The sequence below is a fragment of the Castor canadensis genome, chromosome 12 (genome assembly GCF_047511655.1).
Source record: "Castor canadensis chromosome 12, mCasCan1.hap1v2, whole genome shotgun sequence".
NCBI lineage: Eukaryota > Metazoa > Chordata > Mammalia > Rodentia > Castoridae > Castor > Castor canadensis.
Window position 1 is genome coordinate 16,203,681 of NC_133397.1, and position 22,227 is coordinate 16,225,907.

The window sequence follows — 22,227 nt, forward strand, 5'->3', positions numbered from 1 at the left end:
AGAAGTTCTGTGGGGCTGGAAGCGCAGACCTCTCTGTGTTAGAGACCCTGCGGGAAAGGGCGAGACCGCAATGGACTTCCTAGTCTAGGACACGGATCCTAGTCTAGGACACGGATCCTAGTCTAGGACACGGATCCTAGTCTAGGACACGGATCCTAGTCTAGGACACGGATCCTAGACACTTTCCACAGATCACTGCTGCTTTGGATTGGAGATGTCATAGAGTCCCTAGGGTCTCCAGACTGCATTAGCGCAGAGCTATCCCTTCTTCGCCTGCATCTCTAGCGCCCACATAGGCCAGCGGTGAGACACTCAGTGTCCCCATGAGTTTGCAATCCCTGAAAATAGAACTCAGAATGCCTAAAACAAGGAGCTCAGCAGCGACTGCCGGGACCTCCGCAGGGCCCTGCACTCCCGCCCCCGCCGCTCTGGCTGGCGAGTTCCTTTCGCGCATGCGCACAGCGCTTGCGCGATGGGCGGGGAGGAAGCCAGAGAGGCGGACAAAGTGCGCAATGCCCTAGTGGGCAGGGCGAGGTTGGGTGGCAGCGGGTTCCTGAAATTCTGCAGGCGGAGACCATTCTAAACCACGGGATTCGGGAGGAGGACACTGCTGCTGTCCTCACTCGGGGCACCTAACAGTGCCAGTGCCGGGAGTCTGGAGATACAGTTGATAGGAACTAAACCTTGACCAAGAGAAAGATTCGCGGATCGGGGTGGGAAGTTGGGTATCACCGCTCTGGGAGGGGCCAGTCTGTGACGTCATAGAGCTACGTAAGTGGGTTGCTGCTGTAGATATCGCAATCCCCTTGAACTCTGGTTTCCAGAGGCCTGTGTGACCATGCCATGGGAGCAGGCCATGACATCACAGCGTCCTAGCTCTGGAAGGTGAAACGAGACGATTTTGAGCCGGAAGCCAAGATTCTAGGGGACTTAAGATTTCACAGGTGACATCAAGGTTACTGAAACCATCCCACTTTGTCTACCTCTTATCCAGCAGCAAAGAAGTGCACGGGAAAACTTGTGCACTTTAGAGCTCTCCAAACCTCTAGCTACATTTCAAAAGGAATGTTCTTCAGGACGCTTCTGACCCTTCCCAGAGCGAGCTCCAAGATGCACCAGGGGTCTCTTTCGCCTTCTACTCTCCAAAGGGAGATCAGCCCAGACCGTGTACCTCTTCCACCTCCCGCGCAGCACACAACCTGCTGACCTAATAGCTTTAGGATGGGACCCAGCTGAACTCCAGCTAGTCAGTGCCACCTCTTTTGCTCCTGAAAACCTACTGGGCGCTTATGACAGACATTCTGACAGAGAAGTTTATTGTGGTGGGGAGTGAAGCCGGGAGAGGAGAGTTGAGACTTTCCAGGACTGTGGGAGGATCATTGGGAGCATGCAGGAAAGCCCACTCAAAAGTTGTAGCCCTCTCAATTGCATGTTTTGTGTCACCCATACTGAGTACCAGCCAACCACATAACCTGGGAATTGTAGCCTCTGAGTCTGATTGCCTGTGGCCACAACCTACCTTTCCAACTGCAGTTGCTATTTCTGAACAATCCATGAATCACTGCAACAAACGACACTAATAAGTGGTCCCTGGGTCCACCCAGATGACAGCGACTGCAGGTAGAGCAGGCTGAGGCATTCTTGGTGGACTGGGGGTCTCTGCCTAGCACCCTGCCTCATTGTCTTCCCCGTATTAAAAATTCTGCCCTGGAAATCCATTCTTACCAAGATGCACACCTGATATTGAAAGGCTCTGAGGCTCAGGACTCAAGGTGCGGCCAGGATTCACCGTGCAAGAAGAGGGGTGGGTGGGAAAGGAAGGCATCCTGGGCAGACCTCCGCATTTGGGAAGTATTCATGGTGTCCTGAGGACCAGGACCGGCTAAATGCAGAGGCTCTGTGTTCCTAGAAGGGGCAGGGACCAGCAAAATTAGTCAATCCCCAGGAAAGACAGAATCCCAAAAAAAACAAACTAGGGAGGGCTCTTAGAAGTTGTGTGTGTGTGTGTGTGTGTGTGTGTGTGTGTGTGTGTGTGTGTGTGTATGGGCGCCAGCGCTCAACCCTTGGAGCAACCACACCTCCCAGGACGCATATAAAGGAAACCATATGACCACTGCTATTGGCCCTAGCACAGACCATAGTCAAGCACAGACCAGCTCATAGCTTGTGGTAGTTGGCCCATACCATCAACGCCCAAAATTCACTGACAAACTCTCTTTCCACTATCCAAAGGTCCCAAGTCTCCAGGAGAAGGGAATCATTCTGTCTTAGCCAGAGTCCTTGTGGACTTGGGTGGAAGAGGGATTGGGTTCTTGACTATTAAGGGGAGATTTCCACAGGCTAATCCTGACCAGACAGCGTCCTGCATACACAGATGAGTGTTAGACAGGGGCCTGCTTCAGAGTTCCGTGGAACTATGGGCAGGACAAAGTGAGGTGCCCCAGTAGGACAGGGCCCTCCACGCCTGTCCAGCAGGGGGCAGCGTGACTCCGAATGCAGAAGGCCAGGCTCATCTACGCTAGCCCAGAAAGCCACAATGCCAAGTTGGGTTCCTGGACCACTTAGTTCTATCCCGCACAGGGCCTGGGAGTGTACCAGGGGAAGGGAATGGAGCCGACCTTGGGAGGCAGACAGCATTTTAACCCCCTGCAGCTCCTGCCAGCTTTCTCAGTCCGCAGGGCCCTGCTGCTGGCTGGGGTTTTTGCTCCCAGCTGTAAGGAAGCAACCTAGTGGTCTCAGCTCCCTGGGCGCAAAAGCCGGAGGCCACGTTTGACTTGGGAAAGGCCGAGGGCGCCACCGTCTGCGCGGTCCCGCGGCCCGGGCGCTGGAGCTGGGGAGCCCCGCCCAGCCTCCAGGCGGTAGAGCCCCCGGTGGCCTGGCCTCTAATTGTGGGAAAACTAGAGGCCCGGGGGAAGGTTCTGCTTGCGAAGGGTAGACTCAGATTTCTCCTGCAATGCGTCCCGGGCCTCCCAAGGCGTCCGCCCCTCACAGACTTTAAAACTGCAGGGAGAATCTTCGCGGGTGTTGAGTGGTTGATGCGGGTTGGGACTTGCCCCTTACCCGGAATTGGGAGGATGGGAGGGGGGAGCACGGAGAGAAAGTTCTCAGGAAAGGAACAAGGGACATAAGTTTGGAGAGGCAAAGGAATCGAATATTTGCAGACGCGTGGGGCCGGGGGGACCCATGACAGTACTGTTCTGAGGCTCTGAGAAGGCAGGTCTGTTCACTCCAGAGCAGAAGCTACCGCGTGGGTAGGAAAACTGCCGGTTGTTGGTGGCCCGATTGACGCTCTGTTTCCTAAACGATTCCAGCAGCCTGAGATGCTGGGATTTCTGGCAGCCTGAGTGAGGGCCACAAACTGGGTTCTTTGTACACTTGCAACTCTTTGAAGGTGAGGAAGGCAGAAGACTGAGAAGAGTTAAAAAAAAAAAAATGGGATGGGGCAGAGGCACACCAACACTGGAAGAACGAGGTTTTTCCACCAACACCATGGCAAGGTGAGAGGAGTGAGACAGTTCGGAATGGAGCAGAGAAACCTGTTCCTCTGGAAGAAAGGAGCGGTTTACCGCGGTTTGGGAGGGAAAGTACCCATCCAGCAGTGCCTGTAAAATAACCGTTTATTTAATAGTTAAACTCCAGTGATAAATGTCCGTTACCGATGGTCAGCATAAAGTGCCAGTCGCAATAAAACGCCCCGCTCCTGGCTGGCTGCTCGCTCGCGGGCAGGTCACGCAGCGGCAGAGCAGGGGAGCCCCGGCCGGGCCCCTCCAGTCCCGCAGCGCAAGGTCCCCGCCCCGCCATCAGTGCCCGGGAGCCCACGGCCGACTGCGGGGCGAGAGCTGGAATGGGGGCGCTCCGGGCCCGCGGTCCCAGGCGGCTGAAGCAGATACACGGATTACACTTTTGCAGGCTCCGGGGGTTAGGGATAGGGGCGGGAGGAGGAGGGGATTGGAAGTTGTCTACACGCAGAACTTCTTTTCCTCTCCCCTCTCCACAGTCAGAGTTTACAAGCTTATATGGTCAAAGAAAAAAAATAAAGAAAACGTATAAAATAACAATAGAAAAAGTAATACTTCTGCGAGAGGCGCCGCTGCGGCTCTGCGGAGCTTTCGTTCTTTTTTTTTTTTTTTTTTTTTCTTTTTTTTTTAGATGCAGTTTCCCTTCCGCCACGTGAGTACCGCCATTTGGCTAAGAGTTTAGCCGCGTCCTGGGGGAGCCGCCCAGGCGGTCGGGGTCAAAGCCCCGCGCGGGGCTCTGGAGTGCCGCGTGCGCTTGGGACCCAAGGGACATTGTTGGGTTGGGGGAAGATCCCGAGCGCCCCTCCCGCTGCCCATGCCCAGTCGCCTTTAGCTTCAGGTCCCTCTGGAGAATGTGGCGGCGTGGTCCAGGATCCTGGTTGCCCAAAGGCTGTTTAGCATTTGATCTTGGAGGTTTTGAGCTCCTTCACCTGTGAGTGTAGCGTCTTGTGGACAGCGAGAGTCCTGGACTGGCAGAATCCTTTCCCGCACTCTTGACACTTGAAAGGCTTCTCTTTGGAGTGAATATATCTGAGGGGAGAAACAGACTGTTAATCCTTGCAAAATGATGCAATGTTGCTTTTAAAAGGCTGCCCAGATCCCCTCCCACTGCTGTAAGGTGCTTGTCAGCAAAGGAAAAGGGTTTGTGGGGTACCCAGTGTACAACAGGCAAAAATGCAGAGTTTGTGGATGGAGTAGGAAGGTGAAGGAGATGGTTGGGGAATGTTTGATCCCTAAATAGGTCCAGGCAAACAAACCACCTGCTTCTTGAGGATGAAGGACAAGCACAGCCTCTTTATAAGACCTGGGTCAACACTGGAGCTCAATCAAGGAAGCTGGGGCCCAACAATCCCTACAGCTGAATTGTCCAAGACTCTGCAGACGCCAGCACACGTGGCTGTTAACATTAAAATTACACAAAATTAAATAAAACTAAAAAATACGTTTCTCAGATGTACTGATAACACATTTAAAGTGCTCAATTGCCACATTCCCCATCGTCTAATAAACTCCCATTAGGCAGTTCTGAGGATGGAGGAAGGGGGCTGAGGACACTGTCTGGACCTCTAGAGATCTGATCTAGTTTTAGTTCTATTCATCATGTATTTCTTTCACTCCTTGAGCTTCCTATGGTATGGTTTCCTTTGTGATTTTCAGAAAGCTTTGACCCAGTAGGGGGAACTCAAACATCCCTGGAGAAGAGTACAGTGAAGCCAAAAGCAGCCACAGATCTCTCTTGGGCCACCCACTGTGCCACACCTGTGGTCCCGTAGGTGGTCTTGCCTCCGGAAGGCTTTGTGACAGATGTCACAGGTGTAGGGCCGCTCATCAGTGTGCGTCCGCTCATGAATGAGTAGGTTATAGGACTTGGTGAAGTGTCGGCCACAGAATTTGCAGACAAACTCCTTCTTGGTCTTGGAAGGGAGGCGTCCCCTAGTGGGTTTCTTCTCTGGGGACAGCTTGGTCACATCCAGGAGGGCACCCAGACCACCCGCAGGGGAGCCAGGGCCTTCTCCTCTGCCGAGCTTGGATGGATCTTCTTGTGTGGCAGCCAGAGCCAGGTTGGCAAAATCAAAGCGTGGCTTGGTCTTAAGCACTGGACCGCTGCCTCCAGCTGTGATCTCTGGCTTAGGCTGAATGACATGAGGGAACCAGGGAAAGGCAGGCAGCTGGAAGCGTGCATCTACCAGACTGGACATAGCCCCTGGCACTTTGGAGAAAGACGAGCGTGGCAAGTGCATAGTGGGGTAACCCAGTGTCCACTGGTGCAGGTGTACAGCATGCAGCGCACTAAAGCCATACAGGTTGGGTAGGTGGTCCGAGGGCACAGTGGGTAAACCATTCACTGCCTGAAGGAACGAGTAGTTGGTGAGCTGCAGGGACGGATGAATGGGCACAGGTGCTGGCAAGGTTTTGCTGCCCATTATGGCGGTTGCACAGGTTCTCAGTCTGGATCTGCAAACAAAGGAAGAAAGGAGGGGAGAGAGGAAAAGAGAAGTTCAGAGTAAGTTACTTTCCTCCAGAATTCCAGCCTAGTCATATCTTCTCTTTCCCCTAAGAAAGGAGCTGGGAGTCTAAGACCCCAACAACGGAGCCCACTGCCCTCACATAGAAGATGGGCAGGAGAGCCCTCTATTTAGAATATTTCCTGATGTGGTGACTCTGCAAATGGCCTCTGGCAGAGATACACAACTTAATAGAGAAACAAGCAGAAAACTAAATCCCAAGCGATGCAAACAACTTAAAAGGAGGGTCTAGTATGCTGAGCAAGGCATGCACAGGGCTACTGGCATGTAGAAACCTACATTCAGGCAAACACAGGGCCACAAAGAATTGAATTACACTCTTGCAATGATAACAGGACTTGGAAGCACATTTACGCTTGTGCAGAGAAACTCAGAAATGCACATTTACAGATAAACACATATCCACACATTCCCAAGCAGAATTGACAAGATGCAGAGATAAACTGGAGCAATACTAGCTACAAAAATATACAGACCACCACACACATATACACACACACACGGGATCACTTCACACCCTTGAAGAGCCTCCACAGACAGACCGCACACATACTACATGCATGAACACACAAAAGCACAAACTTCCCGGTTCCTGCACATTAAGTTCCTGGGCTGACCTTCGAATTGTCTTCCAAAAGTTAAAGAAACCATGCCATTATCCTCAAAACTTTTAACTTTGACATCAAGTTTGCTATCCTGCCTTACAATTAGTAAACCCTATTAGTACCACTCTCTGAAGCTGCTTGCAGACTGACTCCTGCCATCATCGTCCTTGGGAATCATTTTCATCTCAAGAAAGGTACTGATACCCACACTCATTTATTGTCAAATGTGCAGTCCCATAGGAGGGGGCTTCTCCATAGGAAAGGAGTTTGGGGGATGCTTAGGATGATCATGTATGCAGAGAACCCTGGGCAGGCAGGTTGGTGTGTATATAGGCAAGAGCACCTATGCCAGCGCTCCACTGTCATGGTCTGTGCACCCTCCAACTACAAGATCAGGGTGCTTGAGCAAGACCAGAGGAAAGCCTCACTGAACTGACCAGGGCTGACATCTCTAGGCCTCCTTTGTCAGGGTCTCCAGTTTGCATGGGAAGGTCTGCCCATCCCAGACACTCCTAACTCAGGTCTATTCAGGGGAGAGAAAAAAAAAAAAAGCCGAAAGTGCCAGTGACCCTTGGGAAGCCAAGTGCAAAACTCCTGGATCTGAGCTTTGAGGTACTCAAGAAGTCAGAACAGGGTCTTTGCAACTCCCTTCTCCTTTGTCCAGTCTTCATCTTCTATTGTTGACTTCTTCCTTTGGCCTTTAAGCCTGTCTTTCCTGGACCTCTTCTCTAATCTGCTACAATTCCTTTTCCCTGGGATGTTCAGGCCACTGCTCTCCTTCGTACACTGCATGGACTCACCCCTGTAGGCCTAGCCCTCAGGCCCAAGGGCAAGGCCCAGGCATGGACTCAGCTGCCTGTCCCTGCAGTGAGGCTGTAAATGCCTTGCCCAGTGCAGGGATGTGCAGTGCCTCTTCCACGGAGAAGTGAGGAAGATTTTGACCCAGAAAACTTTTCCTGCTAGAAACTGGCAGGAGGGTGGCTGGTGGTGTAGTAGGCTCTACAGAACAAGGTATTGCTGGGGGACGGGTATAAAAAACACTTTGAACTGACAGAGATTTGCCTGCAGTTAATTCAACTTCAAGGCTGGGGGAGGCACAAATCTGCACAGAGCCAGGAGGATGGCCAGTGGGAGAGTCATTTGTACTGTTGTTAGTGCAAGTCCTGCGCAGGACAAACCAAGACCATCTCAGAGCTCTGAGACAAGGGTTAAGCAAAATGTAACTGGGCCAGGAGGAGGCTGGGACCCCTTTAGGTTGGGGAAGAGGAGGAGAAGATTGCCAGTTTCAAAAGTCTGTCCAAACATAGGTAAGTGCTCTTTGATTTGGTGTTCCCTTCTTGCCTTCCAGGCACAAGAAATCAGATCCTCACCTCCTGGCTCTCTGGAGCCCGCTAGGCAATGCAGAGGACAAGGCTTGCTACTCTAGGTGCCTGGCCTATGCAAAGTCAGCGGCGGTGGCAGCAGGACTCTGGGCTGCACACGGCGAGCCTGCTTGGTATCTGGGTGGGAGAACCCACCAACCTCGCCTGGCCTTTCTTGCCGCTCTTCAGGAGCAGAAAAGACCCAAGCGGCCTAGGACTCCATATGGGGGGGCAAAATGAGGACTGCATACAGTCATCACTACTCTTGGGAGCCAACCTTTCTGGGCTATCTGCCCGATCTTATTTCCCCCAACACTCCATTTATTTTCCTCAGCGGCCCAGTTGGTTTTCTTATTTTCTGCAGCATTCTGAGGCCAGGGCCCCCAGGCTTCAGCCAATGACTTTTCCCGTGGACGAAATTCGTTCGAAACGTGGCTCTCACTAGTAACAAGAATGGGCCGAGTGCATGATCCGGTTTCAGGCGGTCAGCTAAGAGAAAAACAGTTTCATACTGTCTCTGCAGCCAGAGAGGATGAGCCTGTCTCGCTCCAGTTGCCCTAACCCCTAGTCTAGTCCTCAATGCGAACACTTTCTATGTTTTAAACCAAGAGGAATCACCTCTTCTCAGACCAGGCATCCGCTCTGCAAGAAGCTCGGATTCTGGACCTGGTAATTGCTGGTAACCATCAGACTATGCGCAGTAAACGCAAATCGCGCCTGGAGTCCTGATCCCTGTGCTGCACGGGCACTCTAGTCCCTAGCTCCGTGGAGCGCCAGTCCCGGGTCTGCCGCCAGCCCTATGCAGGGCATTAATGAAGTGTGCAGAGTCTATTAAAGTGGTTTATTCGGGGCTAATTGAGCATGAGCGAGTTAACTGCTTGCATTAATGAGGAAGGAGCGAACTCCACGAGTTTGCGCCTGGAGAAACCCAGCAGCAGCCCAAGATAATCATCCTTGACATGGAATTCCCAACAGAAGTGGTGACAGGCGTCAAGTCCCCTGTCTGGAGGATTGACCAGCACCGGTTACTTCTGTTGCGTTCTCTCAACGAACAAACGAGATCGGCAGAACCCACTAAAGAGGCGACCATCCTGCCGCACTGAAATGCCCGCTGTGTCCTCAGCGATCTGCATCCCAATCTTAATGAAACCGCAATTACTTCCAGGAGCCCAGGATAGACCATTTACCCACCGGTCGCTCCGCATCCTTGCCAGCCTTTCTCTTCCCTAGGAGGCTGTAGACCTGGGAAACTAGCTTTGCACGTGGTTCTGTTCCCAAGAGCCAACGTGCAACTCCAAACCCTAGTGAAATCTATCGAATTATTGCAACAAAGAGACCTCTTACAGCTAGTTTATATTCCCGGAGTCCACCTCGAAAAAGGACTAAATATGGTTTTTCATTCTTATCTGAGACCTTGGAGGAGGATTATTTTAGAAGCTTCAAGCTTCTATCTGTTCTCGGGTTCCCATTTTCCTCCCTTCAAGGCTGGGTTGGAGGACAACTAGGGGAGCAAAAAATTCCTTTCTCTTCCAATCTCTATTCCAGATACCCCCCCCCGCCCCCGGCTCCAAAGTGTTTCTGTTACTAGCACATGCAGGTCTTGAATTGGGAAGCAGTTCTCGCGTCCCCTGCATGCCTTCCCTCACAGGGACAATTGAGCATTAAGTTCCAGGCCTTAAGGACACAGAGGAATGATCCTATAAAGGATATCCCAAAGCCAGAGCCCCAGTGTCAGGCAGGCGTCAGACACGGGTCCCTGAGCTCCTATTGAACCAGCCTCATACCTGAGCGAAATTCCGCAAAAGACAAACTCGTATTAAAGAGTAACCGCCTGGGTCATGCACCTGTCCCTGGCGCGGTAGGCTGAGGCTGTGACCATCCACTCACTTTTCCTCCCCTCTTTCTCAGCTAAGTCAGGTCAGCTTGAGCTAGAAGCGCGTTTTGCGAAAGTTTGTGTCGGCTGAAGTTGCTCTGGTTTCTTAAATGGGGCCCCAAGACTGACTTCCGAAGTCCGCGGGCACCTTGCCCCGGAACGGCTGGGTTCAGTGTCTGAGGCCTTTCCCCTCCTTACCCCAAAGTCAGAGGCCGAGGACCCCGCCTAGGAAGTCCCTGGGCTAGCAACTGCTCTCACTTTCACAAAGGTCCTACAACCTCCGTTTGTTAAGAAAAGCTTCCTTTCGGGATATTGAGCGAGAGAGAAGGCACCCGCCGCGCTGTGACAAGGGACCCAGGAGCACTGCCCGCATTCGCTTTACTGAGCCCCAGGGCTGCAGTTACCTTGTTCCGCGGCGGTCCCAAGGCTGAGCGGTCTCTAGGGCTGGCTGCGCGGGATCCGGGAAGCCAGAAGCTCTGGAGCCCACCGGCACTCCTGGCGGTCTGGAGTCCTGAACCCTCTCCAGACACGGGGACTCCGAGCGCCCGACAGGCGGGAGCGCTCAGCAGCCCGGCAGTCCTGCCCACCAGGGGATGGTGAGCCTCACTCCCGGCTCCCTCTCTGGGTCTGAACCCAAGCTGGTGAGAACGTGCCGGAGAGAAGCCGAGCTCCGTCTCACTCATCCCTGAGCACCGAGCCGCCTACTTATTTTAATCCACCACCCTCCCTCCTCCCTCCCTGCAACCCCCCCCCCTCCGCCCCTTGCCTTAGGATTCTTCCCTTCCCCTCCCCTGCCCCCCAACCTTGCCCTGCGCCTGCGCACTGACAAACAAAGTTTTGCTGACCCGGGCAGCCGACTTTGGCAGCTGAGCTGGCTTGGCCCGGGCTTCTCCCGACCTGTGTCTCCTCCTCGCCAGTCCCACGCGACCTTTTCTGCGTTTTTAGGCCCACCAGAGCATGCCTGGCGCACAAGAGAAACAGCTCCTAGCAGACGAGGACGGGTTAGAACAGCGTGTTTCGAGTTCTATTTTTTGCGCTTTGGGATGCAGCTTGTGCCCGTGAAGGTTGCGCGGTGGGGGAGGGGGAGAGTCTCTGTGCACCGGGACAGGAGCACTACAACTAGGGCTCCAGCGCACTTTGTAGCCTAACAGAGTTGCTTCTCCCCTCAAAATCTCTTCCCAAAGGTGGCGGACCCAGGGCGTGGAGCAGCTCCTTGGACACTCCAGTGTGCTCAGGACCAGGGCGGTAACCCGCGCAGCGCTGGCTTGTACCTGGTGTAGGAAGGCCAGGTCACCGACTCCAGTGAGCCAAAACATCCGGGTGCTTGGGGCGACCCCAGTCTCTGGGCTGTGGAGTTCAGTAGAAATATTAGACGCAGAGTGGGGGAAAGAAATAGTTATTTTCCTGGTATTCAGAACTCTCTGGGATTCCTACCACAGAACATACTCACACTTTCTAATCACATACTAGTTTTAGAATGGATGGGAGTCTGAAGAACGACTCAGTCAAAGGGAGTTATGGGTCCAAGAACTGGTTCAGGAGGAGTTTAGGATGTAAAGCGAATGGGGGCTTTGGCCTAGAAAAATTGTCTTCACTACCTAGGTGCCCTCTGACTGCTCATCTCCAGAGCTGACCTCCAGCTGACCCCAACCCTGATCCCCTGCCCCACCTTGCCACATTTTGAAACACCCTCAACCTGTATTCTGCATGGAGGTGCCAGTTTCTGACTCCCTGCTTTCCCCTGTGTCGCTGCAGAGTGACCTTCTGTGCCTGCCTGGGGGACAGATGAGTCTGGAAGGTATCCATACAGCATCTCTGCAGAGGAACTTTCCCTCGGTATCTGGATCTGCTGATCTGATTTTCTGGAAGTTGGGTGGGAGTTTGATTCCTGACATAGGAAGATAGTCATATACCCTGTCCCCAAAGTATAGTGGGAAAAGACACTTTTGTATCCCCAAGACTATAAAACAGAACCTGGCCTCCAGCCCCTCAGTAACTTTGGGTGTGTGGGGAGGAAGGAGAGAGTGCTGGAATCTTTGTCCAAGAGGAGGTTGCACTCACACCGTCCCACAAGTTAGTGCAGGAGTAGGAGACCTCAGAAGTTTACCTGTGCACGTGGAATCATAACAAATGCCAATATGGATAACATCCTGACCAGAATGTGGCCCTTTGGAGCAGAAGACAGCTGTTTTAAACCCCTTCCAAGAGATTCCAGGGCAGCAAGTTTCAATCACAGGGAAGGGAAAGTCCAGGCAGGGCATTGGTGTGCTGAATTGACTTTCACCTGCAGTGAGCGAGTTTGTGTGTACCAGCCTCAGACTCCCCAAGCAGGCAAAACTAGGGAAATCTCCACAAGAGCAGTGAAAACTTCCAAAAATGGGGAGAAAAATAGGACATTTGGCTGTCAGACCCTTAGGAAGAGTGGCTGTTTAGGTAGGATGGAGCCTCCTGGGTGTATATACCCCATCTCTTGCTCACTCATAATTCCTCATCTGTGTTCCCTCCATCTTTCTACTTATCCTTTCTCTTCACAAAACAAACTAACATACCTAAGGACTTCCAGAAAGCTCCAACTAGTAGGATCCCTAAAGAGCTCCCAGATGAACAGTCAAGAGGTTACTGCTATGTCACCTGGGAGAGAGCATGTTCCTAATCCCAAGGAAAGGAACTGGCAACCAGGCTGTTTAAGGCTGCCTTTGCCAGGTTATCTGAAGCATTGATCTGCCACCCTCCTTTCCCACGGAATCCTAGAATTTAGTAGATGTGAGGCAGGATGAAGAAGCAAAGCTGGTACAGGTCCTAAGGGCCAAAGCCCCAGACTCTGTCTCCCAAAGGAATCATGGCCACTCTGCCTGGAGTTGGTTAGCAAAGCAGGACAGGACTGGGCTTGAGAGTACACCTAGGTGATGGCATCACTGGACCTTTGCAAGGGCTCACATGTTTCAGACCTCTGGCTTCAAAAAGGCAGTGTCCTAGGTCGCCCACAATACCCAACCTCAGAACGGCAGGAAAACGAAATTCAGGATTTGATGGGAGCTGAAAAGTCGCGTATCCCACTCCGAGTTCTTAAGTGAATGACCCCCCAACCTTGGCCTCTCATCTCCATGGGAGGCCAGCCAGCCTCCTGTTTCCCTCTAGGCAGGGAAGTCAGGAACACGTTGGAAGTTAAGAGCCCCTTGGTTGCTCTGTGCAAGGTGGAGCAATTGGTGGAATTCCTACCCCCTGCCTGTTTAAGAGAACTTGATCAGAATATCAAGGCCTGAGTCTCAGCGCTGCACCCAGACTGTGACTTGGATGGACAGCGGAGGGCAGGACCCAGGACACCTAAGGGCAAAGAGGACCCTTTTTGGCGAAGTTAGATTCGTTTGGTTTAGGATTCTCAAGCATGTCGCCTTTCAAATTTGGTAAACGCCCTAGGTAACCTGGACCTAGCCGTTCTGGCTCAAGAGTCCAGTGAAGGTTGTTGAAATTCGCCCTCGCGTCCGGATGTCCGTCTCATTCTGGGGTCCAGCGAACTCCGCCACCCAGCGCATTCCGCAGCCCGCCGCGGCGACGGTAGCCTCTGCTCGCTTAGAACCTGTGGGTTCCAAGTCGGCGAACAGACCTGGCGCGAACGCGGCTCTTTCGGCCACCGCGGAAATGCTGATGCCGGATGCAAAGGGGTCCCATACTCTCCTGGTGCCAGGCACCCTTCGGAAACCAAAGCTCCAGGTCTAGGTCCCGCTGTCCTCTGCCACACTCCCGGCCGGCGCCTGAGGTGTCCCGCGGGGGAGAGAGTCCCAAGACAGCCGAACCTCCCCGGCCTCTGCCCGCCCTGCCCTGCGCCCAGCCCCTGCTCCAGCGCTCAGAGCCTGGTCCTGGGCACGCCTGGGAGAGGGACAACCTCCGCTAGTCTTCTTGCCCCAAAGCCAGCCCCTCTTCCTTCCACTCCTGCTCACTGGGAGAAAAAGAGCCCCAGACTGTTTTCAGAGTGAAAATTGAGCAGCTTCCAGAAAATTAACTAGAACGTGGCCTATATTGCATCCGGTGGTTTTGAATTTTTTAAAAAAGTCAATCCCACCTCTTCACACTCCTCAAACACACAAAACCGACCTCATTCTTTTAAGAAGAATTTACTTAACACTTGCGAGCTTTTGCTGCAGAAACAGGCGTTCCTGCTACTACTTTCTGGCCATTTGGGGATCTACTCATTAACTCTTCCCGCCTCCGCAAGTTTTCAAACAACCAGGAGATTTAGGTATCCCTCCGTATCCGTTTGGATGATGGATGTAATAGTTCCTTTGGAACCATCATGGGCAATCAGGTCAAAATCTAGCTTTGGGGGGCAGGAGGGAGAGGTTTTAAGTATGGCAAGGCAGGTAACATGATTCAATGCGTATCTGTGACGATAACACCTCTGAAAACGAACTATGAGCAACCAAGGTTCTGAGAAGAATTGTGCCAGGCGAACGCAAGGGATGTCATCCGCTCTTATGGATGTTTATTGTTGTGACAGCAACGGACAAGTTACAGTATCAAAACTGAAAGGGAAAGTGAGCTGTGCTTTCCCCAGGCAGTTCCCGTTTCTTAAGTTCCTTAGGAGCACTTATGTATCTTGTACCTATCTGTCCCTCTAGTAAGTGCAACAAGACACACACGCGTGTAGACGTACCTTCAAATACGTCGAAAACGCTAATACACGAAGGGAATTGCGTGAACTCTGGCCATATTATCGTTGGTGCAATGAAATGACGATAATGACTCATGTTGTGAAGATTAAATGTAAAACGTGTGCAAGAGGCATAATGGATTTTTACCTTTTGCACCAATTTGAGTTGTCAAGAATTATTTTCGGGGTATAACATATCTGTGTTCTAAGGATGCTGAAATGTCCCTTTATCCAAGGTGGAAGTAAGCGCATCGGAAACGGACGCAGTGCAACTGAACTGAGGACGCAGTGTCTACGCAGTGCAACACCTCTGGAGAAGAGTTGGTAGAACGGATTCCTGTGGCACCGGTGACCTTCTGCATTCTACAGGCTCCCACCACACCTGCAGCGCTGAGTCCCCACGGGCTGCGCCCGCGGCAGCCGGCGCTCACGGTAATTAAACATTTCCAGACACTGGAGGGTTATTATCTGCAGAGCGATTTCCGGCTAGAGACTGGGCAAGTCTGACCACACGGTTTAACCAGATTCTGGGAGACAATCTTAAAGAAAACGTGCCCCCTGCTGGCGAGCAGGCGACATCTCTCAGTTCCCCTTCCTAGAAAAGTCACAAGTCCAGTGATCTCTATTTTTATTTTACCTAACAGGGGTTGTTTAATGCTTAAATTTAATTTCTTTCTTCTTTTACGAAACTTGCTTTCAACCTACGCACTTTCTTACCCTTCTAGAAAGTTAATGGTGAAGGAATTCCCTTTCCCCATCGGGTTTCTGTTTCCTTGCCCCAAACCAGACATCTTTGTTCTCAGATTTGGAATTAAAGAAAAAAAGAAAAAGAAAACGAAATCCTTAATAACATTCTACGGCAGTTACCTTCTGGTCCTGGGAGAGGAGATGAGCAAAGATTTATCAAGAACCTTTCAGAAATGGGCTGGAGTGTGCCTCCCTCCCCATCCTCCCAGGGCACCAGGAAGAGAGAGGACCTGGCAGGCTCTCCCTGCAACGCCCTCCCCTCCTGCTCCCTCACAGGTCTGAACCTGATCCTAGCTGGTCCCCATTCCCAGCTCTTCATAGAAGGATAGGAATGAGCAGGGAATCTGTTTCTGTGAATCAGTTTCCAGGAAACACTTGAGGCTCCCTGTTCCCTCAATTCTTCCCAGACCACTTTCTGCTCCCTTCCCTTCTTTGAATTTTCACACAGTATTTTAGTGGGACCCTCTCTTCTCCTTGTCATCAAAGTTCCATCTCTGTGGATAGAGACTGGAAGAGCAACTCTAGGAATCTACCTGTTAACAAATTCTCTGGTCAGTCATCTGCCTACAGAAGGACCATAGTGGCTCAGAGATCCACCAGGAGCTTTGGTTGGCTGTGCTCACATGACTCCATTTGCAGTCCTTACAACAGTCCTTCCAGGCATCCTTGGAAGGGATTCACAAGCCATGAGTTCTCCAGGACTGAGGATGGTAAGCTTCCACCTCACTCCTTGGAACTAGAGCTTTAGAAAGTTCCCGGGGAAAACAATGCAGGGGGTAGGGAAAGACCAACTGTCTGCCCTGCTCCAGGCTGTTAGAGGAAGGTTTCCTCCTTCCTGCCACCCCCTATTTCCTTTGCTTCACTGAGAGGTAAGTTCTTCCTGTTCTTCCGTCCTCTTCCTGAGCTTGCAAAAAGGGGTAGAAAGGAAGAGAGCAGACCTAAATTAGACTTTCCAAAGAATCACTACATCCACCAAGCACCCTTAAGTGACTGAAGGCACACCATGCCTCACACTGGCGCTTTCATAGCATTTCTGGCAAAAGGGAAGGGGACTAGGTGCCTTTGCCTCTTTAGTGCTATGTCAGGGGGAATTTCTGAGTCCAGACTATCACACTGGGGAGGTGCTGGGTCCTCAAAGCCATGGTCCACGTGGAAAAGAAGCTGTTCGCTCTGGAAACTTGGAGGCCATCCTACCTGATGCTGTGCTACTTTTTGGTATTCTTCCACCAAGTGCCACTTGAACCCAAATGCCACCTTTTGGAAGATGAGAGCAAGGGAACTGAAAAAACTTCAGAAAGAGGGCAAATCCAGAGTGAACAGTGAGCAAGTAGGTGACCACTCTCTGTGCTAGAAGAACCCTCTTTGCTGATTTCTGTGAAGTTAGGGTCCTTGAAAAAAAGTTGTATTTAAAGTTCTGTGACACATCAGAATGCCCTGGGATACTTACACAGAACAGAAAACCAAAATCCTTCATTTTAGTCACCCACAAAGGTACATAAGATGTCAGTTTCCATAACTCTCTTCTCCCAGGGTGATTGCAGGCCAGTCAACTGGCCACTCATGAATCCAGTTTCTTAATAAGAACCTTCTCAGTAAAGAGAAAAGCATTTGTTGAAACGCTTTGAGCAAATACAAAATATGAAAAGGATAATATATTAACATGATTTTTGACTCCAAAATGACTAATAGTTGTCATTACATATTTAGATGTTATTAGATTAGCTATCACTAGATAGCCAATCTATTATTAGATTAGAGTGTCATTAGATATTTAGATATTATTTTGCATCTGTAGACAATAAAGAAGTGGGGAGAAAACTTAAAAGTAAGGTATTTTTATTTATCTGTTCTAGATAAAGAGTTTCTGGAGTCATGACCTTGATTTTCCAAAAGTTCAGTTTGTAACAAACATTTCAGGAGATTGAGCTGAAGAGAAACAAGTCATGAATTGTAGTGGACATTGTTCGTTCTTGATTCTCTGAGAAGATAGCCAGGGGGAGCTGTGGCAAAAGTCCATCAGGCCCATGTGGACAGCAAAAGAGCTTGTTTCTCAATGCCTAGGGTCCTTCACATGTTGCAAAGTATTTGGAAGTGGCAGGTGGCAGAGCAGGGTGCCGGACACAGGATACTTCACTCCTAGCTAACCTGGTATAAAAGCCACACACTGAAGAAAGAGAGCTGGGCTAACACCCCCCAGCTCAGCTGAAAAGCAGCTCAGTCAGTGAGTTCTTCCTGGGGTGCCAAATGACACTCCAGGTGCTAATGGTTTACCAAGATCTTTGTCAAAAGTCTTATGCTATTAAATCACTCAGAGAATTTGACAAAATGCAGGTAGCCAGGATCTTCAGATGAGAGCCACTTCACAGAGGCTTGCAGTGGGCCCTGGGACTCTGTGTCCTTTTAAAAAGCCCCACAGATGATTCTGACAGCAGAAATCTTTAGCATACACACATACCAAGAACCCCTGGCAAAGAATGATCCTACCCAGTAGTGTCTGGGACTTACTAAAGAGACCCTGAGAATGGAAAAGTTATCCAGAATCAAAGGCACAGGTCCTTAGTAAAGCCTCCCATACATTTGAGCATGAGTTTCTTCTTATGACCTCCTTTTCTTTATCTATAAAAGAAGGAAATTCGACCTGATATTCTTCAAAAGCCTTTGCAACGCCTAAACTTTTAAGACTCCACTGCCTACTAGTGGAATGACGAGTGACTTAGTAGTGGGGTACATGAGTTTGTTTGCAGTCACATCATATAGGAGGCTTTCCAACTGTCATCTTGGAAGATTTCTGAGTGAGTGAGCCACCCTTGATCTTGTAGAAATACCTATCCTAGTTCAAAAGAGAAAGGTCATTTTTGCAGGAGTACCTACTTGGGAATATAGAGGACCAGGATGCCATCAGGGAACAAAGCTGTTCTCCAAAGACAGTTGAGAGGGAAATGTGTACTTTCAGGCCAACAAGAGTTAGCTTCAGTGGGAGAAGTCAGGTATGGGTTTTTGTTTTGTATTTTTTCCCCCTTTCATTGCATGGTTTGTTCTGTGAGTGTCACTAGAAACTGAAAGGATAAAGAAGGCGTCACTGGCTCAAGGAGGATTCCTTAGAATGTCCATTCATCCTACACATTCCAGACTTTCTCACAGGGTGGGCAGTAAATCTCTACACAGAAGGAGCCTAGGCAACCAAATGGAACTGCTAGGATGACTGTTCATTCTCCTCGTGTTATCTGGGGTCAGAGCATTAGGCAGTAGCCAACAGATTTATTTGTTTTTTAAATGGCTTTCTTTCATTTTGACAGTATTTTTCAATTTTGTTTGAGTAAAATCTCATTTTACAAACTGTCTGTTAATTTTTAAAATAGTCTATATTGTTCTATACAAGTACTTCTAATTTTAGTCACCTATCATATGTATAGATGATATGATAATGTGCACAAAATGTTTAGGAAGTGTTTGTAAGAATTTCTTTAGGTTGAATGTACACAGGGCCCCTAGGCTCTATTACCTAGGGTAATAGAAAGGGCCTTAGATTTTAGTCCTTAGCACCAGCAGGGTCACTTGGTAATGGAGGAGCCAAGATCACTGAAGCAAACAGGGATCTGCTGTGTGTTACCTCCAGCAGGAGGCATCACTATGTTACCTGTTTTATTAACAAAGAAGTAAGGACTAGGGGCCTCACTGCCACTAGGCTCAGGCTTGTGAGTGGAGTTCTGGAAATGGAAGGAAACATGACAGATCCGTAGCTGGACCCAGGGCTCCCCTGGACACTCTGCTTTCCAGGGCTGGGAAGGTCTTGTGGAGCTGCATGAGCTGCTTGAATTCCTTCCACAAACTGAAGATTACATATGATGCCTATTCTCACTTTCTGTCTGAAGAGATGGTGGCTTGGAAATTGTATGCAGCTTGTCCCAAAGTCACATAAGTAGCTAGAACTTAATAAACCCAAGTATGTTCGAACTTGCTAAAAATGCAGAACCTCAGGCCCTGTCCCAGATCTGTTGATCTGGAGTCTGCATTTTAACAAGATCCCTGCCCCATTGATAGGCACATGAATGTTTCCACTGTGTGCAATTCGGATCGGTATCCAAGGCATTATCTCTGCTCAATATCTCTGTTGATTTTGTTGTTTTGTTTTTGAGATAGGTTCTCATTATGTAGTCCAGGCTGGCCTGGAAATCACAATCCCCCTGCTTTAGACTCCCCTCCATGCTGGGATTACAGGCATGAAATACCATGCCTGGCCACTGTCTTTGCTTTAATCTCAGCTTCTAGAACAGAAAGAAAAACATACAAACACCAAACCAAAGGTTTATAGATCAAAGCTTAGAAAAATTTCAACTTCAAGGCACAGGTGCTCTGTAGACCCACAAGCTCTAAATCTGCTGCCACTTCATCTTTGGTCTGACAGTAAACACCCCTGGCTGGCCAGCAACCTGACTTTGACCCTTCCATGTGGTGGTCACTCCCCTGTCCTGGTACCATAGGTCAGAGTGTCTGAGCAGAAGAATCACTGAGAAAGGCAAATAGCTTCCCTTTAAAAAATGGTAGTCTTCGGACTTGAGTTCATGGATAATGAGGGATGTAGCTGAGACTAATAGTATTTAGTGACAATGGCATCCATCTGTCTCTCCCCCACTTCCTAGTGGAAGAGGAAATACAGAATGGTGCATACGCTCTTCTTTGGTGAGATAGACTCTTACACAGTATGTTATAGATGATATTTTCATATTAATAACTCATCATTCCATGTAATCTTGGTACATAATATTTTTACATTAAAAAGGCATTGACAACTAAAGACAGAATGTTAAAGTTAAGCTTCAAACATCACAATCTTTGTAACATTCTGATTATCCAAATCTCTGTCAGACTCAGTGTGGGATTATATCACCACTAGCAGACATTCTGCCAATAAAAAGGAAGCTGATTACAGCAAGTATGCTCTATTTTCTCTTTGACCTCTTTCTTTACAATCAAATGTACAGCATGCCGAAGTTGAGGGAAAGTGCGGGCATCCAGCTGTGTGAAGCATCTGCAAGGCAGCATAGATAGGTGCAGGAACCAGGAGGCATTCTCTCTCTCTCTCTCTCTCTCTCTCTCTCTCTCTCTCTCTCTCTGTGTGTGTGTGTGTATGTGGTGTGTATGTGTGTGTGTGTGTTTGGAGCTTGAGGAGGTGGTATCCATCATCACATCCAGGAGCTGTGTGTTTTAACAATAGGATCTAGAAAGAATCATGTTAACCTGCAGGACTTGCACAGAAATGGTGGAATTGTCCTGATTTTAAAATGTTCAAGTCTAAAATGTTGGAGGAACCTTAAACAACATCTTAGACACTCCTATTTCAAAGATGAGAAATTTGACACTGGAAATACAATTTACCCAGTAATACAGCTGCAACTAAGAGCTAGGTTTTCCAACAACTGATAGGTACTATTTGCATCTTGTTCCCTGCTCTCCAATTTGTGATATGTCTTGAAGGGAGGGACCTTGTCAAGGGCCTCCCTCTCTTCTTCATCTTCAGAGGACAAAGCCTGCCTTTGACAGTGATGTTCCTGGTCTGGCGCCCTTTACAGATCTGCAGGCATGCAGGGATGTACAGATGCTCCCATGCCTAGGCCTGGGTTTGGATGATTGCTGCTCAGTGTAGCAGCTTTATGAAAACATTAAATGTCATTACTTATTTCTTCATGTCCAAAATGTATACTTCAACATTTTTCTCTGTAGACAAGTGTCACTTTTACTGCAATCTTCAGGCCAGATGTTCCTGGTGTAAGTGGTAACAGCTGCCAAGCTGGCAAGAGTATGGCTTTAGCCAAGTCACTTTCCAAAAGAGCCCAAAAGCGTCTCTGTGAGAACACTGACATGACAGGAGAAACCCATACCTGGCCCTCCTGAGCTGCTCAGGAAACCCTGTGAAGGCTGGAGCAGGGGTGCTTGGGGAGGGCAGGTTGCCAAACCACAGGCTGTGTTTGCCTCTTCCTGGTGATGAGCTGGAGAGGCAGGGCAGGGAGGGCCAACTCTGCCTCCTTCCCTTCAGGCTTCTTTCAAAGCAGTGTTTGTAGTGCCATCACCCATTATCCACATCCTCATTTGTCTGGGGACCAAGTTGCTGCCCTTGCTTTCTGTCACACTTGCCACAGCCTTCTATGATCTTAAGTTGACATTCTATTGTTTTTGAATTTTGCTCAAGTTGCAGCCGCCTGGTAGCATTTATCTTCTCAGTTCCCTTGGGCCTTGGTGAATTCCTCAATAAGGTCCCATCTCACCATCAGCATTTCCAGAAACTACAAGCACAATTTGCTTCCATCTTCAGCTAAGACTAGAGACTTGATTCAGCCAAAAAGTAACTCTTGCCTTTGCAATTTCTTGGCTCTCCGGCTGAAAGACCTATTATTCAAGAATGTCATCCTGTTGAGAAAGGTTGAATTTACAAGACACACAAGTACATGGAAAAGCAGACACACAAACACTCTTTCCACATAACATGATAGAGCTGTGGGTGGCTGCAGCATTAAGCTTCGTCCAAGGGGTGGCGACAAATTCAGAGAAAGTCTGGACTCCATCCCATTGGAATGAGGCCACACTTGGCAGCAGAAAAATCACTTGTTGCTTCATGGGAACTCAAAGGGTGGACACCTTCCTAGGCCTGAGCATTTAAGAGGTTAGTGGTCAGCAGAGGTCATTTGGTCCTGGGCCTTCAGAAGTGGTCCAGTTGCTGTCTCTCTATCTGGGATCATGGGTCTCTGCCTGTGAACTAGCTGTTTCCTCCCTACAGACTAAGAGGTAATGGGAAAACCTGGGCCTTGGGACTCCAAAGGGCAGTTCTAGTCCTCACCTTGCCTCTACCTCTTGGGTAACCACTTGAAACTTCAATTTCCTTGTCTTTAAAATGGGAGAACACTTATTCTATGGGATTGTTGTGACTGGTAAACCAACATTTGTAAAACTCCTGG

General features: G+C 49.7%; 1 protein-coding gene across 1 annotated transcript; it reads right to left on the reverse strand.

Annotated features, from left to right (window-relative positions):
* Positions 1-636: 636 nt before the first annotated feature.
* On the reverse strand, positions 637-10,577 carry Osr1 (odd-skipped related transcription factor 1). Its single transcript, XM_020187004.2, has 3 exons — positions 10,287-10,577; positions 5,277-5,972; positions 637-4,547 (listed from the first exon to the last, which is right to left on the reverse strand). Exons 2-3 carry the CDS (start codon positions 5,939-5,941, stop codon positions 4,412-4,414), a joined length of 801 nt encoding a protein of 266 aa, XP_020042593.1. The 5' UTR covers positions 5,942-5,972; positions 10,287-10,577; the 3' UTR covers positions 637-4,411.
* Positions 10,578-22,227: the final 11,650 nt, after the last annotated feature.